This window comes from Aulostomus chinensis, chromosome 20 (assembly GCF_037954235.1).
Source record: "Aulostomus chinensis isolate RoL2024-O1b breed Wild chromosome 20, RoL_Achi_v1.0, whole genome shotgun sequence".
NCBI lineage: Eukaryota > Metazoa > Chordata > Actinopteri > Syngnathiformes > Aulostomidae > Aulostomus > Aulostomus chinensis.
Window position 1 is genome coordinate 22,919,908 of NC_141339.1, and position 20,080 is coordinate 22,939,987.

At 46.1% G+C, this 20,080-nt stretch overlaps 3 protein-coding genes across 5 annotated transcripts in view; all 3 read left to right on the forward strand.

Annotated features, from left to right (window-relative positions):
* fam184ab (family with sequence similarity 184 member Ab) overlaps positions 1-9,703 on the forward strand; it is a 118,293-nt gene extending 108,590 nt beyond the window's left edge. The window contains exons 19-22 of one of the 2 annotated variants that reach the window (XM_086188839.1): positions 1,431-1,548; positions 2,129-2,233; positions 4,543-4,790; positions 8,813-9,703. In XM_086188839.1, coding sequence (XP_086044965.1) covers positions 1,431-1,548; positions 2,129-2,233; positions 4,543-4,790; positions 8,813-8,894 — 553 coding nt within the window. In that variant the 3' untranslated portion in view covers positions 8,895-9,703. The remainder of the gene's footprint in view (positions 1-1,430; positions 1,549-2,128; positions 2,234-4,542; positions 4,791-8,812) is intronic. The other variant, XM_086188840.1, reaches the window with a different exon arrangement.
* Positions 9,704-11,375: 1,672 nt separating this feature from the next.
* Positions 11,376-13,423, forward strand: ptrhd1 (peptidyl-tRNA hydrolase domain containing 1). The gene is made up of 2 exons (XM_086189487.1): positions 11,376-11,625; positions 12,256-13,423. Exons 1-2 carry the CDS (start codon positions 11,416-11,418, stop codon positions 12,424-12,426), a joined length of 381 nt encoding a protein of 126 aa, XP_086045613.1. The 5' UTR covers positions 11,376-11,415; the 3' UTR covers positions 12,427-13,423.
* Positions 13,424-16,325: 2,902 nt separating this feature from the next.
* ncoa1 (nuclear receptor coactivator 1) overlaps positions 16,326-20,080 on the forward strand; it is a 45,050-nt gene continuing 41,295 nt past the window's right edge. The window contains exon 1 of one of the 2 annotated variants that reach the window (XM_086188858.1): positions 16,326-16,993. The gene's annotated coding sequence lies outside the window, so the exon portion shown is untranslated. The remainder of the gene's footprint in view (positions 16,994-20,080) is intronic. The other variant, XM_086188857.1, reaches the window with a different exon arrangement.

The following is a 20,080-nucleotide window of genomic DNA, read 5'->3' on the forward strand; positions in this document are numbered from 1 at the left end:
GTAAAAAGATGTTGAGGAATTTTACAAAAGCTCGTTAACGTGTTCGATCTGAAACTTTATATTTGACAGCCAAACCAGATACAAGATATTTAGTTGATTTGTGGAATATAAAAGTCCCATTTTGAAAAAGGATTCACCATATTTTTCGTTAACCAGTTAAGTGCTGACCCCAATCCTTGTTTATGATTTCATTATATCGTCTTATTAATGCATAATAAGCATCTTATAACAATGTATTACCTATTGATTAATGCTTATTATTATTTATTAAAATAAAGTGTTACCAATTTCTCACAAATGCTGTCATTTTCTAAACTTTGTGTTGCCTGCGCTCACTTCCAGCCTGCGGTGTCATGGCGCACTCGGTTGTTTGGAGGAATATTTCACGCGGTTAATTCCGTTCTGCTCATCGACGTTGGTGTTGCGTCGGGGGGGAAACGTCTCAGCAGGATGCAAAATGAATCAAAAGTTTTACAGGTCTGAAAATGACCAAAAAAATCCATAAGGTTGTGAAAGCTCTCATAACTCACAGAAGCAGTGGAGAACCCCGCAGAGGAACCGTGTTATTTTAGAACATGTAGCCTATTAAATGTTTTCCATTATGAGGAGGGAGGGCAGGAAAAGGAAGCCAGCAGGACAATGAGTGTGCTATTGATCAAAAGCTAATGAGAAAGGAAAGCTCATGAATCTTTGTAGCCTGACACACACGCAGCAGTTCATTCACTCACGCACACACACACACACACACACACACACACACACACACGTTCTAATGATGCTTGTTTGATGTTGTATAATTGTCACTTCAGAAAAAATTGGGCAGCTTTGATCAGCCGCCGTCCTTAGCAAGTCTCTCCTCAGCTGTCTTCTCTGCTTTATTTTTATGTAAAATGTTAAACAGTCCATTCACAACCAAAAGAATGAAACCAGAAAAATTCACCTGTCAGTGAAATCAGAAGGGAGTGAGCTGGCAGGCTAAATACCAAGCAACCTTTGACGCGGAGTTCCTCGAACAGCAAAACTCTCTACCAACACAGGCTGCACAGACGCATGGAGAATCCAAAACCTCTTTCCTCAAACCCCAAGTTCTCCTTGCAGTGCAACTCCGTTGTGTGGGCGGGACTTAATCTACAAGATACGTCTCTGTTGGCCACCTTGAATCTGAGTGACAGCCCGTCTCACGACTGGCCAGTTGCTTTACGGAAACTTTGATTTGCTCATGAAGAGATGTTTTGGATTCTCATTCATGCATTTTTTTAATCCCAGATGTGTTTGAAAGCAGCTCCTTACTTGTGTAATTGAAGTGTAGTGTGTTCAAATGTCCTGTGACGTGACTGTCGACGAAGTGGAGCCGCCGTTTACGTGGTTCTGGTTCTCCAGGATTCTGCAGAACCACATCAAAGCTCACATGTCTCCCGTCATTCATTCAGGCTGGAAGGAAGCGAGGAGAAGTTCAGGAACAGGGAGAGTCGTCCTGAGGATCTGCAGATGATCGCCGAGCTGAAGGACATGGTGTCTGAGCGGGAGTCTCTGGTGAAGAAGCTGGTGGTTCGTACTCGCCTCTGATCTTTCACTCTCACGTGTTTTACTTTTGCCAGGATGAGAAGGTACAACCTACAGAGCTTCAGACGGAGAGTTTGTGTGGCCCCGAAAAAGATAAAGTTTATTGCAATATTCACACCTCCGGATCTAAACAAGCACGTAAAGACCAGGTGGACGCGGTGGGAAATGAAACCAGTTGGCCAGAGTGGCGATGGGAGGGAGCCGTCAGCTTGACGACGATGATAATCACTGATTTCATCAATGAGCTGACGTGTCCTGTGGTGATCTCACTGAGCTCTCCCAGGGCGTTTTCACACCTACCGCGCGCGCTCGGTTCACACCGAGGTTGTTTGGTGCGGTTCTGGTGTGAACCTTACAGTCGTTGCAAGCCCGGGTGATTGACAGTTACCGAGAACGTTTCATGAATGAGCTCGTGTGTCTCTGTCCGTGATGGTGTGAAGCTCCTCCGTCAGCGAGATTCTGAAACGGCCGTCAAGTCAAATGTGTGATATTCAGTCGTGTCACAGCCTCCGAAGTCTTTTCCAGCCCGGCTGCCTGTCAGCTGACGCATCTTTGTTCCCTCTAGGACGATAAGAAGTTCTACCAGCTGGAGTTAGTCAACAGAGAGACCAACTTCAACAAAGTGTTCAACGCCAGTCCCAACGTAGGAGTCATCAACCCGCTCATCAAGGTAGGCCCCAACGTCCTGCAGCACGCCACACACGGGGCACTCAGGCTCTGTGGACTGCCTAGCAAAGATGATATCAGCTCCATCTCATTTCACAACCATCGGTGAACAATCAATAGCTGTTAACCCATCGGGCCGGCGGGGAGACGGTCACGCCAGCAGCCTCTGTTATTTAGTCTCCAAGGTTGAGCGCAGCATCATTTCATGGCTCAGCTAACCAGAAGAAAGTTGATTCATGACAAAAATAGAGCGGCAATCTTTTAGTGAAGAGCTGATGATGAAAGGATGGTGGAAGAAATCAATTTGAACAAGTTTATCCATCTCTGTGAGAGGAAGGACAGTGACAGACGACTGGAAACAACATAGTTGGAAGGAAACGTGGTTTTAATAGCACGATCTTAATTAGATGGAGATCAAACGATGCAAAACTAGTGATTGGACCTCCATGTCAGTCTCAGTCACTTCAGCTCCATCAGTGGAACAGAACGAGACGTTGTAAAGAGCATTTTCAGATCTATCTGCCTCGTAGAATCAGCCTCTGTCCAGTCCTGTTGGTTTCTAATCAAAGTGCAGCCCATCGGCTTCGATGGCTCACTGGAATGATGACAGTTCGTCTCAGTAGCAAAGGCCGCTGCTGCTTTATTGTGAGTGACTTGCAGAAATTGAAGTTTATAAGCTTTAAAGCCCTGAAAACCTGCTTTCAAATCCTCCGTATTCCTCTACCAAATGGACTAAACCCGATTAGATAGACTCAAAGTTCAACAACATGCTTAGCGTTCATATAAAGCAGCCCGGCTGAGTTGGATCTGTATCTTTGCTGTGTGATCAATCAGAATGCAGTTGCAGTTCTTTATGAGTGACTGCAAGTCAAATACATCGGTGATCAAAATGTGTTAACACCAAACTTTCCCCCAGATCAAATCAAAGCTGAGACCCACAGAGACTAGGCCACTGCCAGTTAGCTTAGCAGAATGAATGGCGCTGGGTGGGAAGTGTTAGCCTCCCTCCGTCCTCAATTCGATCAGGTTCAGGATCGTGGTTTGTCCAGAGCTGGTTCACCTCATCTTCTCCTCCAGCCACGATTAAAAGCTGCAGTCGCTGTTGTACTCGTCAACAAACGCTCGGTTTTGTTGGGAAGGTTTTCAGGCGCTGCGTCAAATCAGGGCCCCCAGTCAGGACAGTAGTTCCAGCCATACACCTGATTGTGAAATTATAAGGTCCCGTACTTTTGAAATCTTTTATATGAAACTAGTTCGATGAATGCAGGTGGAGATGATGACCAAGATGCTCTGGAGAAATGTGTGTTTGATGACGCCTGATGGAGTCATGCTAGCACTTCCCATCCATTGCCATTGGTTGTGCTAAGCTAACTAGCGGCGGTCTCAGCTCCCTACCACACCACAGAGGAGGGAAGGGTCTCTGTCCTCTTGTGTGGCTCCGGGTCGATGGATAATGAACATATTTCTCTGAAAAGTTGGTTTGTTCCTTTCAACCCCAACATTTGGTATCAAAACAGCAACCAAAACTTTTGGATTTGCATAAATTGCAAACTTAAAACATCTTTGTGATTACAGCTTTGCTAATTTTCCTTTTAAATAAAAACGCTTTTAGATCGCTTCTGTTTGATTTCCCATTAAAGATACAAACCATCCCTTCACTCAAATCCGTGTAGCAAAATATTTAACAAGTCTCCGGAGGGATGAAGCCAAATCTCTGCTCACCTGCTCAGAGACATTCAGGTACAGCAGGAGAGCAGTTGCTCATCACAGGAAGGAGAAGCTTCTTCAGGGCCTTCAAAGCTCCCAGCACACCTGAATAACACCATGATTCATTCCCAGTGTGCCTCACGCATGGTCACACCCACCTCTGACATCACGGTGGTCCTGTAGCCTCCCATCTTCTCATCCTTGCCTCATGGCGTACCTGTGTATGTGACCAATGTTCACCATGTCAGCTGTCGAGTGATTCTCCCGCTCTGTCCAGTTGTTCTTCCTGACTGTTTCTCCAGCTTTCCTTTGCTTTCCAAGCCATTTATTAGTGTGAGATGTTTCCTGCTTCGACACATCTCTTCTCATCTGAACCTCCATGCTGCTCAGAGTGACGTCAGATTGATCACGTTAGCTCGCTGCTCTCTTTCTGTCACTCACCGGCCGGACTCTTACAACCTTCAGAGCTCTCCCAGTTTCTCCATTTCCCCCTTTTTTTCTCCTCTCTTCCATTCCGCCTTATCTTTTATTCTTATTTTTTGTTTTAAACTTTTCTTTTTTCTCCTATTTTTGACCCCCGTGCCCCTCCTTTGTTTTTCTATGTAGCAAAAGAGAAAGAATGAGAAAACAGCAGCGAGCAGATTCAGCAGCTCTCCTAATCTCAGGGCTCTGGAGGCAGCAGGTATGGGCGTGGCAGGTACAGGAAGTGGGCAGCCCCCACCGCCACCGCCGCCCCCAGCCCAGCCCAGCCGCCTAGAGCCCATCCCCAACTCCCCCCTCCACCACCTTGAGCTCAACTCCAACAAACCTCTTCCCCCGCCGACCCCTCCCACCGAACCCAAGAAATTCATGAGGTGAGACCTTTTCAGCCCCAAAGGGCAGCAGCCGGTCAATCCATGCATGGATCATCCAATCACAGAGCTCAGATTCAAGACCAGAAAACACTTCTTTGACTCAAAGTCCGAGTTAGGCAGCGTGTTCTCTCACAAAAGCCTCGGAAAAAAATCTACCAGAACACTCAGGCGTTTCTCTCCTGGAGAGGAAACCCTGGAACAAGTCCAGGTTTTACAGTCACATCCTGTCCCGCCAAGTCTCGCTCTGCCGTTGACCGTAAGGGGCATGAAACCATAACTGTCGCGAGCTGCAGAAGGTTCAACCAACGACCATGTAAGATGCATCTCCTCACGGCGCTGCGATTCTCTCGCGAGGCCACGCCGACGTTTGAGCCGAATCCGAAGGAATTCCCTCTCGGGCCAAAAAGAAAAAAAAAAAGATTTCTAGCTGGCTAGCATTTCTGCTGCTGGCATCGCCGGTTCAGTCGGTGACATTCGCCGTTTAAAACGTCGTCGTCGTCATCACCATTCAACCATCCACGGAGAACACATGGTGCAGTTCCTCTACGGTTCACTGAGGACGAGAAGTGCATGAACGGATTCCAAGTTGGAAAAATTAGAAGAAAATATTTCCCGTTGATTGAAGTATTAATCCACATCTGTGTAACAGGAAGCACTCTCTGTGCCTAGTAACGGTTGCTAAGGGGAAGCAAGCATGTGACTAAGGCTGGTGATGATGAAGATGATGACGATGATGATGTCAGGTTGTGATATTTACACACAGGGAAGGAACGGGGTTGTGCTCGTCCGACGTCACGGAAGCGACGGAGATGAATATTCAAACACACCAGCGAAGCTTTCAAGAATGGCTTTGGGATGCAAATGAGCATGATTTGATTTTCCTCGACTGCGTTTGTGTCTGAACATGTTAGCGGTGCGCATGCTACGTCATGTATGTGTTCAGGACTCAGCTGTACAACACACACATGCGGTTCTTCATTCTCATCTTCATCTGCATGTCGCACAAACTTTTTTTCCTCGATTCAAATGAGTTCAGCTGTGCTGTGTCGTTATGATGAAGTAGATATTGTCTTTTGCTATCATGGACTCCTGTGTGTGTGTGTGTGTGTGTGTGTGTGTGTGTGTGTGTGTGTGTGTGTGTGTGTGTGTGTGTGTGCGCGCGCGTGCGTGTGTGCTCTCTTGACTACAGTTTTTTCTTTTCTTCCTGCTCATGGCTACAAGTGCTCGCTGTGGCGGCGGAGAGACGTGATGATAGATTAATATATTTGCATGAAATGTGTTATAAGAGTCAGTTTTAGGATTCAAGCACGTGTGTGTGTGTGTGTGTGTGTGTGTGTGTGTGTGTGTGTGTGTGAGAGAGAGAGAGAGAGAGAGAGAGAGAGAGTGTGAGCATGGTTTTAACCGTCGTGCTGCATGCTCTGCTGCTGTTGGAGATGTTATTATTGGACTCACACTGGCTGCAATAAAATACATAGATCAGTTCCAGCAAAACACACACACTCACACACACACACACACACACACACACACACACACGCACACACACGAGGGCAAGCACTGACAGTATGAGGTCAGAAATGCTTTGAAATGTTTCAGACTCTTGGTTCGTCCCTGTGCTGCTGGTGTTGCTGTTGATTCACATTTCTTACTCAGACGTAACTGATTTTATGATTTAAGATATTTGAGTCGTATTCAAGTCTTTAAAGCAATGGCGTTTGAGGACGAGACAGTAAAGCGGCGGAAGAATGCATTGAAATAATAATTATTCAAGAGTAAATCAGGCTGAACATCAGGGCCATCAGCTCAACCAAAGTAGCTGCCGTTCAGAAACGGATAAAACCGTTCATAGAGACTTGACCTGCAGACCTTCACCCTAACGAGGAAAGTCCCTCGTTAGCTCGTCGCCGTCATGCTGCTGGAGGAACAGGTGAAGTTTTTTAGTCCGCAAAAGACAGCTGGAGTTTCACGGGAGGACAGCGTTGCAGTCACTTCCTCAACAATTGAAGTGAACGGAGACCAAGTTTCAAATAAAAAAATAACAGGAATAAAACCATAAAATGCCTGCACACTGCTGGTCTGAAGCGTCCTGAAGCCTCGGCAGGCTGAAAAACGCTGCGTTCAGTTCAGGACTGATTTCTTATTTTTAGGTGAACTGTCCCTTTAACTGCGGCGGCCTGTGCCGGCGGTTTGGTCAGCGTGTGAAACCGTGGACGTCTCCACACTTCCTGACACGAACCGCTTTGTTTGTTGAGTCTCGTTTCATTTGAATTCTTCATTTCAGTTCATTTCAACTGCATTTTGTATTTTGTCTTCATGAACTTTGAGTGACGGCCGCCATTTTAGACCCCGAGAGGCGGAATGCATGTGGAGCTGCAGCGGCTCCTGGATGTTGTAGTTCTGTTAAATGTTTGTGCGTCGTTACGGAGGTTTTCTTACGTGAATTTCACTCCGCTATCAGTACGAGGAGGGTGACATCACATACGAGGGAAATGTTTTCACCCCTCGTGTGACCTTGAATCCATCACCTGTTGCTACGCTCTCCGTCTGTTCTCCATCACATTCTCCTTCTCTCTTCTGTTGCCTTTCTTTCTGGTTTGTGAGTCAAATCTGCACATTAGAGACCCAAAATGATGTCTCGATGGTCGGCCCATCAGAAAACGTTCCAGAGTAGATGGAGAGGCGTTGGGTGAGACCATCTGCTACGCAAATTTTCCGTCACAATTCAAACGTCCATGGACTTTAAGGGTTTACAGTTGAAGCGGAGGAGGACTCGGTTCGGGAAATACGGGCTCCCTCGAGCATCGACAACAAAAAGATGTAAATGCTACCCAGAGGTTCAGGGATCCTCTTGAACAAGTCGCCAATTAACAACGTTTGTTCAGATAAACACACATCAGGTCTATCTCTAATGGAGACGCTGGTCTCGCCGCCGCCGCCGCCGCCCATCACCGTTGACTGACGCGCTCCTGGAGCACAAAAGACGCAGACGAGCACAGATGTGCCTTCGATTTCTTGCTGCGCAGCTGCGAACTTTCTTATTAAAACAAAGCTTTAAGTCAGCTTTAATCTTGAAGCTTGAGACGTGTTCAACCACTAAAACCGTCGTTGAGGGTGAAGTTCTCACTGTAAAACTGGATTGTCGTGCGGTAGAATTCTGGATCTCAGTGTTCATGCATCCTGATGTCACAAACTTTCACTGGAAGTTTCAAATCCCGCGCAAGACCACAACCTCCAACGTGGCAGTGTGTTGGTACTTTGAGGCCACTGGCTGCATTCATACACACTCATAAGAGGGGCGAAGGTGTTCATCAAATAAATCAGCAGCAGCCAGACACACACACACACACACACACACACACACACGGTTAACAAACAACTGAAGAGTCAACAAAAAGAATACAGCAAATCCAGAGAACGAGACTTTTCACCAGCGACACACAGATATGCAACATCCTCTTTTACTCAGTGCTTTCTTTTCTCCTGCGTGAAAGTAAAAAGCAGATCTCCTCAAACTGTCTTTGATGCACCATGAAGAAAGTCTGAGATGCTAAAATGCATTTTTAAAATCTAAAAAGTTCAAATGAAGATACTGAAGTGAAAAATAAGCACTCACCTGTTTTTACTCACTTCTTCAACTGCAAACATTCAGTAGAGAAGTGAGGCGTGTGTGGAGGCTCACAGGCTCCTAGCAATGGTTTACTGCCCCCTCGTGGACAGCAGTGTGAATAACACCGTTGACGTTTACCATTTAACCAATTCATAGTTGGTATTCCTGCTGTGAGAGCCGAGTCCAGGCGTAAATCATTCGTGTTTGCAGTCCAGGTCAGTAGAACAGACGGAGCTCCAGCCGCTGAAGCACCAAATCTACATTTTCTTTATTTGTTAAGTTCAAAATCAAAACCAGAGTTGGAAAAAATGAAGGAAGACAAAGATTTCAGAGGCTGAATCGAGGTCTTGCTTCCCCCCTGACTTCTCCTCTTTGTGTGTTCTCTTGTTTTTGTCGCCCGCCGCTGCCGCTGAAGCCCTCCTGAAACCAAGGACTCGGCCATCGACTCCCCCGACGCCCAGCGCCAGGAGTGGTTCGCTCAGTACTTTTCCTTTTGATTGACCACAAACCTGCAAACACAAAGATTCAGCATGTCAACCGAACTTTGAAAAAAAGAAAAAAAGGACCAAAAAAAGAAAAAAAAAACAGCAAAAAAGAGAAAACAACATAATTTGTTATTTATTGTCATTGATGGGTTCTGGGACGGGTTGGCCTGAGACCGGCTCACCTGAGGGATCAGCTGAGAGGCAGAGAACCTGATGTCATTGACTCACTTTTCATAAAGATGGAAAGGATTCTTGGAGGTGAACCGGGACTGAACCCCATCCTGCCCGTCATCACTGATCTCAGTTGATTGTTTGATTCTCTGATTGTTTCACTGTGGCAGAGTTTATTCTCGTAGTACAGTGGCAATAATCATCAGTATGTTCGATGTTTCTTTCAGTTCTTTACTTCTGTTGCAGTTTCTCGGAACTAGAAAAAACAAAACAAAGCCCGAGTGGTGCGTTATCATGCTGCTAATTGCCATCGTTGGACTCAGAAATATATATCAAGAAATCTACAGTAGGTTATTGTGCTCTCTCTGCATACAGCATCTTAGACTAGCAGGGCTGATCTGAGACCAGCGGGCCTCCTAGATCAGCGGCACTCGTCTGACATGCTCCGTGACCACGGACGGCACCATCATGGCAAGTTTGTTACAGCTGCATAGAAGTTTCAGCAGATTTTGGTAGAATATTAAAACCTGTTTGTATGGTTGTCTGTCTCAACACAGATATAATGATGTCTCACCGATTTTAAAAACAAAAATAGCATTTTATATTTATATTATAATGTGTATGCTTAATAAAGGATTATTGTGACATTTACTGGGGTTTGCTTGCATTTTTTTTTTAGTTTATTCACATTTCACTTTGCTGCAAAGAGACGATACTTTGTAAGAGGCAATTACGCCGTTAGCTCAGCACGATCACTGGTAGTGGATGGGAAGTGTTAGCGTAGCTCCCTCTTTACAGCGTATGTATAAAGAGGGTTGTATTCAACATCTGCTTTGAAATGACAATTTCAAATGAGTTTTTGCCAAGTTGGAATCAAACACGCAGCCGGGACTACTTTCCTGACGGGGCGGAGGGATTTGACGCAGCACCTCATTGTATCTCTGCCAACAAAATCAAACGCTTGTTGACGACTGGACTGCTGCTTCCACTCTTGGCCGACTTTGTGAGAGGGGACGGGGAGGATTAGTTCTCACTGGCTTGGACAGAGGTATGCTAACGCTTCCCAACCACTACCATTCATCGTGCTAAGCTAACTAGCCACCAGCTGGCCCTGGTGCAGGTCAGAGGAGAGGAGGATGGCGGGCGGGTGTCGTTCCTAAAAGTTGTCTCGTTCCTTTAAATGTGAGGATGATGGAGTCAGAACGTGAACTCCTCCAGACGCGTTTATCAGAGCAGCTACAGACTCATTAAGGAGCTGATTAATTATTTAACCGCAGTTAATGATTTGCAAATTGAATCAAGTTTTTCTGTTTGCTGAGTGAATAAAAACAGGATTGTGCTGAGCTGCGACTCAGTATGAGGTCCTTGGATACTGCAGGGGGTATTTGAGGGACTTAGCAGTAATAAAGTTTTTCTAAAGTCTTTTTCAAGAATTAAATGCCTTTAAAAATGTCAAATTGCTGTCAGACCATTAAATAAAGGCTTAATCTGCCACATCGGTTTTACTTTTAAACTGAAGCTGATTGCAGTTTTTGGGACTTTTTTTTTTTTTTTTTTTTTCATGGCACCGTAATTTTGGATAAAACGTTAATTGCGCATGGAGTTAATAAATAAAGTTGTTGTCTTTTTTTTTTTCTTTGAATATGAGCCTCAAGAGTGAGCCAACATTAAAATAACTGCTGAAAAGACAGATGGTGAGGAATTGGAGCTGCAACACAGGCTGATGTCGTCTGCCAAGAAACAAACGCACAGTCAAAGAAGTGAATTATAGTCTCTTTTTTTTAAACGAGTCAGCTTTACAAAGGTGCGGTTTAATGTGCGAAGAATATTTCAAAAGCAAAAATCATGTTTACGTCCTGGTTGTGTTGAGAGGCGGATTTTTCTGCCTCCTGCGCTAACTTGTTTGTCTTTATGATGTGTCTTACATCATTTTGGGTCTTGTTGATGGTCAAAACTACAGTAAGCAGCCACTCATTTATTTACGTATTCAGTTGGTAATGTATGGAGTAGAAAATGCAGATAGTGACGTTAAAATACGAGGAGCACAAGTACAAAGTTGTGAGAAAAATAATCAACTAGGTAGGGACAATGTTCTGGAACAGAGCATTTAATGAAATAACGTCCCACACATAAACAGACAAATCTGTTTCCTTCCTTTTCTAAAAACTAAACTTAACTTGAGAACAAATATAAGAAATGTGAAGTATATGATGTCGAGTTACTCGCTGCTACCCGAACTGAGCTACTGTAATGTAGCTTTAAAAAGAACCTCCAGGGGGCAGTGATGTCATAATGATGAGCTGCGCAGCGGCTGACCCGGAACATAAACAAACCTCGAATCCCGTTCCTGTGCGGGGTAAAAATGGCTGCCTCAGGTGCCGGGTCTCCTGGCCGTCTGGTCCAATATGTGATAGTTCGTTCGGATCTGGTTCATAAACTGTCCTGGCCGCTGGGAGCCGTGATAACCCAGGCCTGCCACGCTGCTACCGCCGCCATCCACCTCCACTACGGAGACGAGGACACGCAGCGGTACCTGGCGGACCTGGACTCCATGCACAAAGTCGTGCTCGCGGTAAGCGCGACACATCACGCCGGACTTCAGTCAAATATCCGGCAATTTAAAACGATAGGGATTTTTGTTTTAAATTTTTATCAAACGTGCGTTATAAAAACGCGCAACGACGCCAATGCCCACACTGACGTAGTGCTTTCTGACATTCGGCAAAATATGTATGCAGTTTGATTTTATAAACCGCTAACTCCAGTTAGCACCCTTCAGTGTTTAGCTAACGAGGTTGTTAGCACGCCAGACGAGATGAAAGTGGGACGCGACTTCAAATGACCTCGATTTGACTTGAATTTGTGCAAGGAAATGTGTCAAATCAGTGCCGAACGATAAAATAAGAATGACCGATTCTACAAAGGTATTTTATTCGTTCATAGCTGCTGTCTCTTTTTGATGGTGCGGTGGGAAATCTTAAACCGACTCAATAGTGAATGGAATAAGGCATGAAGTCCTCTAAACAGCATTTCTTCATACAGATGCAATAAAAACTGCAACCAATCGCAGATTTTAGACCTTTTTTTTTAGATTCAAATATTCTCCTGATGGGTTAGTGGATATCTGAGGTCATTAAGAGGTCAGTTACCAACAAATCCTTCCAGTTAAATCCTGAATTACCTGTGTTTGTGTCTCATCAAGGCTCCAGACGAGGCCGCCCTCTCGGGCCTGTCAGAGAGCCTGACCCAGGCGGGCGTGGGCCACAAGCTTTGGATCGAGCAGCCAGAGAACATCCCCACCTGCGTGGCTCTGAAGCCGTACCCCAAAGACTCTGTTCAGCCGCTGCTGCGCAAGTTCAAACTCTTCAAGTAACCTCCATCCCACCCCCCACCCCCGAGTTTTTCCTCTAATAACCCGAGCGAGGAAACCACAGAGACTTCTCAGGAGGATTGTGCACTTTAATCGACCGCACGACGGTCAACACAAATCACTTCCTGTGTCCAGATGATGCTCACGTCACCGCTTTGGAGTTGGAGGGCAGTAAAGGTCGTTGACGTCCCACCCGGGGAGGTGCGACCGCTCTTCTGCCTCACATTAAAGCACTGATGTGTTGATGGGTCTGAAATCTGCTTCCTGCTTGTTTGAAATGAGTGAAATCAGAAACGACAACGGGTCGTGATGGAAACGGGGGGGACCCTGTGCAGCGTTCCGATAGACTTGAACCTGGAGCAGTCAGGAAACTCAAATTACAGAAGTTAGAAAATACTACAAAATAAAAGTTTTTGAAAAATAAAAGCAGAAAATGCTGAGAAATTCATGGAAATTTACTGCACACATTCCTGAGCGTTGGATTAAATGATTCCTGTTCACAGCCTGTCAGTCCAGCACTGGCCGGGGAAGTCCGACCTGGAATTCTGTTTATTTGTCATTTGCTAACAGACTATTTTCCGTTTTCCTCGGAGGTTCGGGAGCGTCGACGAAGTTCAGCAGTAAAAACAAGCACGAACCCTGAAAAATCCCACTAAAAAAAATCTGATTGTGGAAGTCAAGAAAAAAACTTAAAAATTTCGACCGCTTTAAAGTGAGATTAGGCCTGCTGCCTTTTTAAGTGAGTGGGAAAATGATTCGTAATATAATCATGATAACAGGCCAGATTATTGCCAAAATACATGTGAATCAGTGTCCATGTGTGGTCCGCCCCTGTCTCAGTGTGTGGCTTCACTAATAATTCACGTGTCATCAGCTGATCGGACTTGTTCACAACACAAATGTGTGTTTGGAGTTTTCCCAAAGAAAAGGCTGAGCACCTCTGATGTTTTGATTGTCGATACACGCGATCCCGGACCTCGGGGAGCGGAACACGCCGCTTATTTTGGTTCCTTCACTGAAGAGAATTCCTTCCTTTTTTGATTTACTCTGGCGTTCTCAAGGTCTCTGGACCCGGCGCAGCACTCGGCGTCGGTTTCCTTTCCGTCTAGAATCTGAATGTGAATGTAATGAAATGGGATTTGCACAGTTCTCTGCTCCATGGCTCGGATCCAACATCCTCCAGGCAGCAGCACCGCCACATTCCACATTCCGACGTCTTCGGTTCCCTCCTCGTTCAGATCGTCGGTCTGGTTTTGGTCCTCCTTACAGAACTGTTTCCTCAATCCGAGATTCTCACTTTCGTCTCTCCAGGTGAGAAAGCTTTGAGTCAAAGACGCCTCGTTGTTCGCCCGTCAACATGCAGATACTTGCGTCCTCGTCCGTCTGTTAAAACCCGCCGTGCTGCGGCTCGGTTCCGTTCCCAGAACTGCTGGTCTCCCCTCCGTGCGATCAGCGGTTCCTGGTACGGCTGCTGCTCTTCTGTGTAAAAGGATGAAAACGCAGAACCAAAACACAAAGTTCCTCCAAGAAATCAGGGCGAGGGCTAAAAGAGCAGGTGTGACACATGGAGGTACACGTGGTGTGGACACGCATCCGGGCCCCGGGGCCGAGGTTGAGGGTTCAAGCAGGTCCCAGACCTGTGGCGCTCTCACCTGCTCAGGTGATGTGAGGGGTGGATGCGGCACCAGCTTGAATAAAAGGTAACTACGTGTTTGTTGTCGGTGATTCACTCTCTCCAATCAGGAGAACCTGGACGAGGAGTTCTGCCACGGATTTCACCTCCGCTGGTAACCTTTGACCTCCGAGGTCGTTACCGTTGGAAAATAAATCAGTGTGGACAAGTCAGGTTCATTTAGGTGGCACGTCTCCTTCAGGTGCAAGCAAATGTGCTTGAAAATGATAAAAACGAAAGGAAGTACACTGGACGGGCACCTTAAGCTGGAAGTTGATGACGTCATCATGGTTAAAATGAGCAATTCCTCCGCCCAGCACACGCATCCGTGATCTGGTTTAAACGTGTTTGTACACTGAGAAACGGCCCCGTACTTTATCACACTTTTAGAGAAGAAAAGTTCACTTTTATTGAATGCAAAGTTAACTTTTTTTTCTTCTGGCTGAGGGGTGGAGATCTGAGCTCGCTGAGGGAAATGGAAGCACAAACACGATCCTCTCTGAAAATATCATTCAGATTTTGCAGTTTATTTTAACTAAACCTGAACTACTGTGAAAATATTCTACTGTTTAAAAAAAAACAACTTTTGTTTTCAAGTAAATTTGACTTCTTTTCGGTTGCTAACGTTAGCCGCGCTGTTCGTGACGTCATAAGTCTCCTGAACTGGGCGACGGCGCGTTTTCTGGCGTGTCCCTCGGAGGAATGTGGCGTCAGGTACCGCGTCTCAGCTGTGACGCCCGAAAGTGCCCGGGACTGAAGCCAACCAGGCGGCACAATGGCAGCGTGTTCATTGGGGCTAATTTGCATGTCGAGAATTCGCCCACCGTCTTTCACACCGTAAATTTGGGCCGTTACCGAAACCTGATTTATCGCCTGACAGCGGGCCGTAAATGTGAGTCATCCCGCAGGTTTCTCCGCCCCCTTCAGGCGCAATGCAACAAGAAAAATTAAAACACACAAAAAAAAAAAACAGTTCCAGCAGCCTGGCATGCGCTCACAAAGAATACAGGACACTTAACAACATAAGAGAGTATAAGTACTGCTCAAAGTACTTTCCAGAACATGCCCACCCACATAGGTCTGTTGTGGCAGTGGACTGAGAGTACACAGGGAGCAGGATAAGTACTTCACTCAGTACTGCAGTTGGCCGAGGGCTACGGTTTACGGCCTTCTTGCTTCTAAACAGCTGCAGTACAAGAACTGCAGTACAAATACTCTTTACAATCCTTTCACCTGCAAAGGTACACGGACGCTGAAGTAATTACGACTTCTGTGAGCATCGTTTCATTCCAGATGCGATGATTCCTGCTTGCTGCGGAGGGAACGTGGACCGAGTTCTTATCGGTTCCTCTGAGTATTGTGTTTTCTGTTCCAGCAGGTGTAATACTGCGTGTACATATACTGCATTATTTGTGAATATGTATGAGAATGTGTCGACTCTGTGGGCTTTGTGTTCTGTGGCCTTGAGCATCAGGTGTATTCCATCAAGTCTTAGTGGATTCATCATCGACCTGAGCGAGACGTTCTCCTGAATAACTAATGTTTCAAGTTCAGCTGTTTCCTCTTAGAACACACACACACACACACACACACACACACACACACACACACACACACACACACACACACACACACACAGACTTTTACAGATAAACTGGGAGAAATCTTAAAGCGATATTTCACCCCAAAAGTGTATTTTACCCTTTTGAGTACTCAAAATGAGGTGGTGCTCAGGGAGCATTTGAGTTTCTGGTTTACTGACGGTACAACACCACATGCTCCATACCTGAGGTTTGTTATGAAGTAACTAATTTGATGGAACAAGTTCTACTCCCTTTAGCTTCAGAATAATGAAACCAAGTGGACAAGTTGCATCATGTGGCTTCAAAAAATAAAGTCAACAAGGTTTTTTTTTTTTATGTAACCTAAAAATAAAGTTGCAGGGGTGAGTTTTCTATTGTGGCCTGTTTTTTTTCTCTCTCTCTCTCTGCTTGGAAAAATAAAATGAAAGTTACCTGGTTGAGCTCAGTGGGAAAAGACAGTATTTAAGCGCTACAGTGCAGCAGCTACCACGGCAGGGGGTCTGTACAGAAGAACACGAACCAGTGTGTTGTGCTGTTACACACTCACACACAGTACGTGGATATATTTGGTGTCATGTTAAAGTGATATATAATCAACTGTTGGCTCCTTTTTACATCACCCTGCCCGCTGCCCTTCCTCGTGAACGCGCCTCGACGCCCCGCGCCCGAGCAGCCCTGTTTGTTTGTGTTGAGAGATTGGAAATGGCGGAGAGCAGAGACCAAAGCGATAACTTGGGTTCGCAAACGCCAGTGCGCCGTCATTGAAACACGGAAAACCACCCGCAAGTCACACACGGACTTATTTACGTTTTGCTACCGCCAACTGGATTCAAGTCGGGACGCGGAGGAAACGGATACTCGGAGCACGGGTTTGGATTTTAGCAAGCTGGTTAGCTAGCTAAGCTAACCGTGCTAGCAGCCTGACGTTAGGTCGCTCCAAGTCGTGTGTGATTTTTTTTTTTTCCACGCAGGCTTGTTTGTCAACATAAGCTGACGTTCAGTCACTAAGCCAGCCAGCTAACTTTGGCCCCGGTTTCTGACCCGACGCACTTGAATTTAGTACACATTCGCCGAGCTCACCGCAAAAAAAAAACAAGAAAAACTTACCAATCTAAAAAAAAAAGAAAAAAGTCAGACATCTGACTACCCTTGAGTTAAGCTGGTTAGCTAAGTTAGCTAACTGGCGTTGTTTTACGTCCGGTCCAAAGCTGCCGTTTGCATGGGAATTACTCAACTGGCGTGACAATTTACGCCGAGACCCCCGTCACCATCTGCAGGATCTAAATTTACAAGCTGAACGTGGCGACAGAACCAGGTAAGTCAATTCAGACCCCCCCCCCCCCCCTCCCTCCAGTGAACGCATCACAACATGTCATCCTGACCAACTACCATCCGCCTGGCCGCTGCGGCGGAGGTAGTGGGTTTCCACTGGGCCTCCAAACATTGTCTGACTCGGGTGTTAATGTTTCCGCGGAACGTTACTACACCCCCACCTCCCCATGACACCATTTTCACCAGTTCGTAAGGTGCCGAGCTCACTGGTACATGCTGCTCCTCCGCCACCTGCAGAGTAACCACGCAGTTCCGTACCGTAGCGGTTCGGACGGCCTGGACGTGCTGGGTTTTTCCCACCTGGATCCTCCAAACCTGCAAGGGTCGTGTGGCTCTATCTTCACGGCATTTGGAGCCTCTCATTGTGTAACCTAATATCCCCCATAATGTGAAGTGAAATCAATCAGTCAATCAAAGGCACGCACTTAAAAAGAAGAGGATATTAGCCTCTGATTGATGAGAGCTAATTGTGAAAAAAAGATGGCGAGAATTCACCTTAATTGACCTCATTTATTATTTATAGGGGTGGTGACATGTGGTGGTAGGCAGGGGTGCTGCTAGAAATGTGGGGCCCCATCACTCATGTAACACAATGTTCTAATGGGATTTGAGCTCTGCTGTCAATCATCGGCGGGTAGAATCCTCCCCAGGTTGTCCCCCCCCCCCCCCCCCCCCCCAGGACACCCCTTGTCCTGGTGCTATTTGAGAGGCTTCAAACCTTTTGTTGGAAGTCAGTGTCGTCGTTAATGGATGGACTGGCGCTGTTGGTTGTTGTCTGCCAGCAGCTTCGCCCCGGTCGGTGGTCGGTGAACGGTGTTGCCCTCAGAAGTCGCCGCTACAGTCAGAATCAGCTCACTACGACCCAGGAGGAGACGTCTGCATCTCACACTCCTGATTTTTCAAAGCAGCACAGTGCAGAATCGATGTTCAAATCTGTGTGGTTGGGTTTATTGAACCTAGGATGAGTGGGGTTTTGTGTGTGTGTGTGTGTGTGTGTGTGTGTTAATTCTCATTGTTGCTATTTGCTTTGGGATTTTTGTTGTTATAGCAAAAAGCAAAGTAAGATAAACGTTACCATGTCTAAACGTCCTTGTGAGAAAGAATGATGTTTATCCAAACATTTAAATCTCAGGGAGCAGCCTTGAATGAGAATTATGACCTACTTAACGTCAGACTGAACAACATGATTAGAAGTAAAAACTATCATAGCTGCTGCAACAGCTGGGTGATAACGGCCATTTGAAGCCCTTGAAACTCAGTCTGATGGCTGGTCGTTGGTCAGTGTCAGGCTGCGGCTGAGTGTCTGTAGTTGTTTTTTTGTTGTTGTTTTTTTTCTCCTGAGGTGACGTTTGGTGGTGTGTGCCCCCATCCAAGCCAGAGGCTGCTGGTGAGAGACCGTGGGGGGTGAGCAGAGTAGCCAGCGAGATTCATGGAGAGAGCACGCGTGTAAGGACCTCCTGATTATCCATCTGATCACTCGTCACCGCCGGTTCCATTTGTTACTGTCCCAAACACTCCCTCCATTGGAAGCAGCTGTGTTATGAAACTGAGAGGATGTGGTGTGAAAATGTTGCAGGCAACTGCAGGTCTTCTGGTTTCCCTTATCTTATGAGGGGTGCTCACTACCGCCATCTGCTGGTAGGGGGAGGTATTTCTTCTCCCGCAAGTGCGGAACGCACTTCGTCACCTTAAATTGCGCCAGCCTTTTTTGGGGGGGACTTTTTGTTTTTTTTCTGAAATCAACTCCTTATGATGTTTTGTCTCCAGTGTTGCTGTGTTTTCTGTCAAAATGACTGAGGCGATTATTGCAAGTTGCCGGAGGTGTGCGGCAACGGTTGGTGCTCGATGGTTGTTGGGTGAACACCTCTTCCTGGTGCCCTGGCATGGCAGCAAGAGGTGTTCCTCACTATGACATGTAGTAGACATGTAGTACATGTAGTAGTTCTTCATTTACATCCTTTTTTTTTTTTTGTACGCGTCTTAACGCCCGACACTTGCTAGCTGGAACTAAAGTAGGTGTGGCTCTATGGGTTGGTTTCCTCACAGCTGGGTTCCTTCCCGCGTGATGTTAGCGTGTTGTGCATCACGGATGCATGGAGTCTGTTTTGTCCTTTCGCAGCTTCATTGATAGACGCCGGTGTTTTTTTAAGCAGTGGGGCAGTGCGGACCCTCGCAGTGGCTCATCTATAAGGCCAAACCCCTGAATACGATGAGATGATGTCCAGAATAGTAAGTGACATTGTCTTCGTTTTCTCTTGCGGTTCACTCTCCATTTTAGCATCGGTCCTCCGTGGGTCAATCATGTGATGTCACTGCTGTTGAGCACATCTTCTCTGAACAAACTTCATCAAACAAAGATGATTTCTAAAGCCTGCTGAATACGATGGGTAGGCAGGACGTCCCCGCAGCATTTAGTCTCAAACGGTGCTTGGATGCAGTTAGTCGTTTAACGCATATCACACTTTTCTGCCGTTTGAAAATAGCAGCAGGTTACAGCAGGTCCCGTTTGACCACACTTTGTTTGCAAAGGCTTGAATTAATGTTGGCCTCGGGGTTTTTTGGTCATGATTGAAGGCATTGTTACAGTCTTGTGCTGAACAAAATGCATTTCCTGTAGTTGTGTAAAGCCTCATATTGCATTTGTTTTTTTTAAAAAGGGGGGGAGTTCAGAGTGATTAAAAATGTGACAATTAAAAAAATACCCCCAGTGTTTCTTTATTAATGCTTGTTTTTTTTTGTTTTCTGTGAGTTGCATCCAGGTGTTGGGTGTAAAGACACGTCAACTGCAGGGACAGAATAGTCGAACTTGTGTGCAGGCACGTCAAAAACGAGCCTCCCGTGGAAGGTTAGAGATGATTACTTGTCTAGATTCAAGACCTTTTCCCCCTCAAATAGTGCACCCCAGGCCTTTGTATCCTCCACTTCAGTCTTCAATTCATACGTTCTGTATGTTGCTCCTGACTGCAGCTTTATTTTTCTTGAGTGCGCTTGTTGACAGCAGATTAGGTGCGTGTGTGCGTGCGTGTGTGTGTGTGTGTGTGTGTGTGTGTGTGTGTGTGTGTGTGTGTGT

Bases quoted from the DNA above. Each gene is read 5' to 3' on its own strand.
- ptrhd1 (XM_086189487.1), top strand. From the start codon at position 11,416: ATGGCTGCCTCAGGTGCCGGGTCTCCTGGCCGTCTGGTCCAATATGTG. The intron at 11,626-12,255 runs GTAAGCGCGACA...TGTCTCATCAAG, and splicing joins TGCACAAAGTCGTGCTCGCG to GCTCCAGACGAGGCCGCCCT.